Source organism: Engraulis encrasicolus, chromosome 6, assembly GCF_034702125.1.
Source record: "Engraulis encrasicolus isolate BLACKSEA-1 chromosome 6, IST_EnEncr_1.0, whole genome shotgun sequence".
In the NCBI taxonomy this organism is placed as follows: domain Eukaryota; kingdom Metazoa; phylum Chordata; class Actinopteri; order Clupeiformes; family Engraulidae; genus Engraulis; species Engraulis encrasicolus.
Window position 1 is genome coordinate 23,753,498 of NC_085862.1, and position 7,500 is coordinate 23,760,997.

Consider the following 7,500-nt stretch of genomic DNA (forward strand, 5'->3'; position numbering starts at 1 on the left):
TACTTAAGGCTCTTTATAATGCCATAGCAGTGTTGTTATGATGTAGTTGAGTGTTTTCAGCAAAGAGTAAACGAGACTGATATAGAACAAAAAAGGGCACGTTTTGCATCAACTGTGTCTTCATTGCCTATTGCACAGATGTGTTCTGGAGTCCATCAGTTGGCAGAGCACCAACACAACATTTGGTACACAACATTAAATGAACACTGAGTGAAGCTTGCTACCAGATAAACTTGTATTTAATTAGGCTGTTCACAATCAAGCATTTTTACCCATCTCAGTACTCAGCTGTGTTCAAATTCTGTTTCAAATCCTGCATACTGTCCCACCCATTCCACATGCATCTGATTTCTAACTTACAACGTTATGGTCATACCGACCTTCGTCAGGTGAGTTAAGTTAGAGTTAGGTTTAGGGTTAACTCATCTGAAGGTTGGTATTACCAAAATGCTGTAAATTAGAACATTAGATGCATGTGTAATCTACAGTGCGCAGTACACACTGAACATTTTATTAAATTTCCAGTCTTCCCCAAAAAATGTCTATTCCATTCCAAAATGAAACATAATAACAACAACAGCAAAATAAAAAATAAATAATCATAATAATAATAAGGTAACATTTTATTTTAACGGGGATTTAACTACAGTGTTCTTACTCATCAGGTACAGCGGAATAACTGTCTTTTTCTATAATAATAATAATAATAACAATAACTATAACAACAATAACAATAATAACAATAAATAAATAATAATCCCAATTCTAGTGTATTAAATTTCATGACTGACTACTGTTAAGCACTTTGAGCTGCATGCCTTGTATGATATAGTGCTATCCAAATACAGTTATTATCATTATTATTATTATTATTATTATTAGTGTACTCACATTGTAAAAGGCGATGTCCTCCCGGTCTAGGATGCGCGTGACCCGGACCTTCCCGGTGGTCTTGTCCACCACAAACACATTGACCGGGTCCTGGTCGGCACCGGGCCCCCTCAGGGTGTACACGATCCTCCTGTTGTTCTGCTCGTCCTGGTCTGAGCGGATCTGACAGTCAAACAAACAGACCAAACAGTAAGCAGCTTTGTTACAACGTATGGTGAATTCATGTAAATTGGGCCACTTTTTTGCATATAGTAAGTGAATGGCCCAAAGGGGCCCAACGTTTTCATGTCCATTGTCCACAAACTGGATCTGTCATTGACGAGGGCGTATAAAGTGTATGTTTATTTAATATGTTTGTTATGTGTGTATGGTTTGTGAGAGAGAGAGAGAGAGAGAGAGAGAGAGAGAGAGAGAGAGAGAGAGAGAGAGAGAGAGAGAGAGAGAGAGAGAGAGAGAGAGAGAGAGAGAGAGAGAGATGCACGTTGCTTTTGGGAACCCTCGCCACCACTGCCTCTTCTCCACACAAAATTCAACATTCCCAGAGACAGACAGATAGATAGAAAGACAGACAGACAGACAGACAGACAGACAGACAGACATAGAAACACAGAGACACAAAGGCAGAGAGAGAGGTGGGGGGGGGAGAGAGAGAGAGAGAGAGAGCAAGGGGAATGGAGGGAAACAAGGGGAAAGATATTACCTTGGAGATATAGTCTAGTTTTGTGTAGTCCACATTCTCCGTCAGTATCCTTGGAGGGATGATCCACTCACGTTTCTGCCTATGAAGCACTCTGGCCTCCGTCAAGGCAACCTGCTAAAAAGCAACAAAACACGATATTAGGCCTAGGCATATACCATATACTGTAATATTGTCAAGTGAAGAGAAACTCCAAAGTGCTCAGGGAATTGCTGAGAAAAAATCTTGAAGGTGCTCTTTGGTGTTGGGGGAAAAAACAATGTCCTATCAAAAAAGGAGTCGGAATGAGGTCTCGGTCCTCATGTTTTTAAACCTAATAGCCATGTTTCAATAAAGGCTTCTTAATATTTTTGCACAAGAAGAGTGCCTTGGACACCTTTTTTGATAATACAATATATTGTATCTGTATCTGATCGATGTGTATCTGATGCAGAAAGGTACAAAACACCTGCATGCTAACTCCTGGTATTTGGAGGACACTTTAGGCACACAAGAAAAATATGTCTGGTACACACTACTTCAATTCTCTCTGTCTCTCCGTCTCTGTCTCTCTCTCTCTCTCTCTCTCTCTCTCTCTCTCTCTCTCTCTCTCTCTCTCTCTCTCTCTCTCTCTCTCTCACTCACACACACACACACACACACACACACACACACACACACACACACACACACACACACACACACACACACACACACACACACACACACACACACACACACACACACATTTTATAAACAATTTCATGAACAACATTTTATGAGTACCACAGGCTTTTTAGGACTGCTTGGACATAATACTAATCTAATCTAATCTAATCAAATCAAATCTAATATAATAGATCTATGTACAAAAACAAGGAACATGCCTGTCCATCATGTGTGTAGGTCTTTTCCCCTTATCTGTAGTCAATCATCTACTAAACTGACCACACACTCGCTCAGTACACAGCAGAACTGAGCAGCCGATATACTATATGTATTATGTTCATTATGCCTAACTGTTTAACTCAACACTTTAGATTTTCTTTTACTTAAGACATGTCTTAAGTAAAAGAAAATCTAAAGTGCCTTAAGTAAAAGAAAATCTAAAGTGTTCAGCCGATATACTGTTGGGCGAGTTGTGCATAACAACATGGCGACTCCCTCCGTCTGTGTACCTGCCACACTGCCTGCTGGACAACAGCCATGGTGGCATAACATTACGCAGAGGGACTACACCCAAGATGGTGGCACAGCAGTATTCAAAATTCACAACGGTATTCAGAGCAGAGTTATAATATGTCTGCTGGTAAAACAGTATCAAACACACATTATTTATTGCACCACTAATATGTTTTTTTCCTCTTCTTTCTTTGTGTGTATGAGCAATACATGCAAGTTCCTGGACTTTATTTTTTACTTATATTTTTCCCCGTCACCTATCACTGGCCGTAAGATTGATTTTGAAGTGATCAAACTTGCAATGAAGTAATTGAAAAAAAAAACCCAGAAAAACAGGACTTCATCCAACATGGTGGCATAGCAACACCCAGCCGGACTAAACCCATGGCAACCTGGTGGCTAGCATTCATCAGATCCGGCAAAATAATGCAAGGTGTTATGCAGACAGTACACCACACAATATGGACTGAGCATGACTCCTATCAGGGTTTCCCCCAGCACTTTATTGCCAAGGCGCTCACCTTGACTACAAACACCTACCACCTTGACTACAAACATCTACCACCTTGATTAGGTGTCCTGAAAAAAATATTGAAGAAATGATAGATTTTTTTGTCTTATAGATGTAATTGTATGCAAGTAAGAATATAATTTGATTCACCAAAATGTATACCTTTAGTCTATTCGTAACATATTTCTTATGAAAATGCACTGAATAGCATTTCCAATAACATAGCCACGTGTCTCTGCTATGATACCAGCTTGCCCCACCTTGATTAACGTCAGTTCTGTGAGAAACACTGCATAAAGTTTTATAGTATTACTCATCATTTTTCCCTGTATTGGTGACAAAAATTAGAAGAATGGACTAACTTTTTTGTTGTTAGGAAATTGGGTTGGTAATGTCTACTAAAACTACTACTTGGATTGTTCCGCCAATTGTCATGTCTATAAGCCATTTATTAAACATGCTCATGGGCATTGCTTGTCACATACAGTAGTAGGCCTATGTCAGATAGTAGATCTGGCTAAACCTTGGCTAGACATGTGGCATTTCAACCAATGGACCAATCTGTTTTGAAATTCAGAGAAATGTAATCCACTTCGAGACTAACTACCTCTTCGTTGTTGTATGAAATGTTCCCAGGTATGGACATTAACGTGTTAATTTCCGTCAACTGCTAGTAGACTACAGCATACACAGGCCAGCACGCCTCACAACATGGTGGCAAGCACAGCACAGAGCCACACTGACAATTCACTGCAGGAGGCTGTGGGCTTGCTCTCTATGACCACTGACAAGGCACAGTGCTGCCCAGGCCTTCAGTACCCATTGGAAGTCGTATTTTTGTGTTCCTTCAACATAAAGACTGGAGTGTATAGAGCACTAAAAGATTCTGGAGTCAAATTGCTTCCATACGCTAAATGTACTTGCCCAACAACACTGGACACCTTAACTGGCAGTACTACTTGCTTCTTTTATGAATAAAGACAGTTCTCACAGACACGCAGCCACACCACCCAGACATTCCAAACACAAGTGCTGACAGAAACAGGTACGTCAGTCAGTCATCTTCAGCGGCATATACTAGGCCTACTACATGTTTCCTCCAAAACATTTTGACATGGCCCCTTGTGCATTTTCTGTTACCAGAATAGGAATGACCAAGTCATAATATACTACAAATGACTTGATGAAATCTCACAGTGTAGTAGGCCTATGTGAAAGCAAGTTTTTTCGATGACTATTAAACACACGCACGCACGAACACACGCACGCGCGCGCACGCGCACACACACACACACACACACACACACACACACACACACACACACACACACACACACACACACACACACACACACAAACACACACTTTTGACTGATGGAACACAATGGGACACAAATGACATCCGACACAGAAAACTGTCCCTTTCTGCTTGACTGAGACAGTGAGTGTGTAGCCTTCTTAAATCTTAAATAAGTAATGTCCTACAGGCAGTGAGAGATCCATAGGTTTCACCACAGAGTGAAACCTATGTGAAGCGAAGATGTCAACTCAGTGAAGATGTCACCGACGGAGAGGTGATACGAGGGGGCGAACAGGTGTAGGAAGACCTCCGTCACACCTGTCAAGATTTTGATTATGCCAAACTGTTTTGTTTGAACTTCCTCTTTCAATTGATATCTGTCCTATATGGTCTGAAAGGAGGACTTCATTAAAACAGGTTTGTGAGGTGCTTTCCATCTTATTTCATTGGCAAAGTGAGCCTGCCATCAGGGTTGGGCGGGACTGTTGTGTGCAGATAAAAGTCTAAATAAGAACGGCTGAAGGATTTCTATTGTTGATACAAAACTTGAAACCCATTCAAACAGCAACACAACCAATCAAACTCACAGAGAGAGAGAGAGAGAGAGAGAGAGAGAGAGAGAGAGAGAGAGAGAGAGAGAGAGAGAGAGAGAGAGAGAGAGAGAGAGAGAGAGAGAGAGAGACGCGCGCGCGTTGCTTTTGAGAACGCTCGCCACCAAAACCTCTCCTCGAGACAAAATTCATCATTCCCACAGGCAACAAAAGGCAGCACTGCACCCACGCCCTCGCGGTCTACTCATCCGCTTCTGGCAGGGCAGGGCATGTTTCACCTGGTCGTCATAGCAATGCTACTTGCGCTACACAAACAGGCTCTGTTTTGTCAGATCGGCTGGATTAGAGTGCCATTAGTAAGCGCTCTCGCTGCCGGACCACTGGTGGAACAGGCCGAGCAACAAGTGCATGTCCACCACCTCACCTCGGGCTTCGAGCCCACGCAACCCCCACCGCAATGTCAACACATCCATCTGACTTTAGTTCTGTGTCAAACGAATGCGGCAACCGTCCGAGTAACTTCCACAGTTTATAAAAGTAGGCCTAACTTTAAGCGCATTGCATCTTGTTACAGATAACATTACCTCTCTTCTCTCCTATCCGCCATTACGCTTGTGGTAGCCTATTTTGGGTAGGTTATTCTGGAGGGCGCGGATGATAACACTGGAACCGATATGATGGTAGGCTAAATTCCATTACACTCCGCGCAGTGACAAACTAAGCGAGGTCCCTCTTTATGCGATTTTGATCTACAGTAGCTAACCAACCAGTAGCACAACACAACGACACAGCACCAATAGTGTAGCCTATCTAAGTGTATAAACGAAATGAAGGCAAGCGCACAGAGAGGCTATAGTCTACCTTGTTTATAATCAACATAGACTTACCGAGAGGGTGAAAAAAATAATCGCCACGAGGATGGGTGATGAAACCCATGCCATTGCCGTGGGTGGCTTCTTGGTTCCCGAAATCATATACCAAATCCCGTTTCTTATGTCCACTCCTGCTGTCAGATTAATTCAAAGTGATGAGATGACACGTTCTGACTGCCTAAAAGGATGCTCCAAAAAACCTTACCTCAAACTTCGAAACGCGTCATCACCAGCAAACACGCCCCATACCTGTAGAGGTCGGCGAAGTTGCGTCACTGAAAATTGCCCAGGTTTCTCTCTCTACCCCTCTATCCCTCTATCCCTCTCTCGCTCCTTCTCTCTCTCTCTCTCTCTCTCTCTCTCTCTCTCTCTCTCTCTCTCTCTCTCTCTCTCTCTCTCTCTCTCTCTCTCTCTGTGACAGACATGGGAACACCCACTAATAAACTTTCTGCGAGTTTTCGTACGTGGGAAGGTTCAATTATATTGGATATTGTGCCTAAATTTCAGACAATATCCTGTGATAATCAGAAACTGAAGGAAGCAACACCCTGGCACACCCTGAATTGAACTCTCTCTCTCTCTCTCTCTCTCTCTCTCTCTCTCTCTCTCTCTCTCTCTCTCTCTCTCTCTCTCTCTCTCTCTCTCTCTCTCTCTCTCTCTCTCTCTCTGTCATGCTTAACTGCAGTTCTCTGTGTGTGTGTACGCGTGTGCGCGTGTGTGTGTGTGTGTGTGTGTGTGTGTGTGTGTCGCATAGACATAGACACGTGTTCTGTGTGTGCATGTATCAGTGAGTGTAACATGCAAACATGGTCATGAGAGCATGCATATTCAAAACAGGCCTGTAGCGTGTGTGTGTGTGTGTGTGTGTGTGTGTGTGTGTGTGTGTGTGTGTGTGTGTGTGTGTGTGTGTGTGTGTGTGTGCCTGCGTGCGTGCGTGCGTGCGTGCGTGTGTCTGTCCACACCTGCATGTGTGCATGCGTGCGCGTATGTGTGTCTTTTTTGTCTTTTGCCAATGTTCTGTTTGTATGAAGATCATACCATGATGTCATCGTATCATAATGATATATCTAGATTGCATTTGATAGGACAGTGTTGTCGTGCTTGAACGTTATCAATAGGCCTATACAGTACATCCGGAAAGTATTCACAACGCTTCACTTTTTTCACATTTTCTTACGTTACAGCCTTATTCCAAATTGTATTAAATTAATTTTTGTCCTCAAAATGTAACATAAATACCCCATTATGATCATGTGAAAAAAGATTTCTTGAGAGTTTTTGAAAATGTATTAAAATTAAAAAACAAAGAAATCATATTTACATAAGTATTCACAGCCTTCGCTTAATACTTTGTAGAATCACGTTTGGCAGCAACTAGCCTCAAGTCTTTCTGGATATGATGCCTCAAGCTTGGCAAACCTATCTTAAGGAAGTTTTGCTCATTCATCTTTGCAGTACCTCTCAAGCTGGTAATATACAATCTATGTATTGGCCTCGTGATGAGCAGTGCTAGTTTC

The 7,500-nt window shown here is 42.3% G+C and overlaps 2 protein-coding genes across 3 annotated transcripts in view; both read right to left on the reverse strand.

Moving 5' to 3' along the window:
• The window catches only part of dsg2.1 (desmoglein 2, tandem duplicate 1), a 33,696-nt gene extending 27,528 nt beyond the window's left edge, over positions 1-6,168 (reverse strand). Inside the window, exons 1-3 of one of the 2 annotated variants that reach the window (XM_063200981.1) lie at positions 5,999-6,168; positions 1,592-1,702; positions 892-1,053 (exon numbers count right to left, since the gene is read on the reverse strand). In XM_063200981.1, coding sequence (XP_063057051.1) covers positions 892-1,053; positions 1,592-1,702; positions 5,999-6,085 — 360 coding nt within the window. In that variant the 5' untranslated portion in view covers positions 6,086-6,168. Of the gene's footprint in view, positions 1-891; positions 1,054-1,591; positions 1,706-5,998 lie in introns of both variants that reach the window. The other variant, XM_063200980.1, reaches the window with a different exon arrangement.
• Positions 1-7,500, reverse strand: part of LOC134450929 (desmoglein-2.1-like) — a 511,642-nt gene that overhangs the window by 165,992 nt on the left and 338,150 nt on the right. The window lies entirely within an intron of this gene.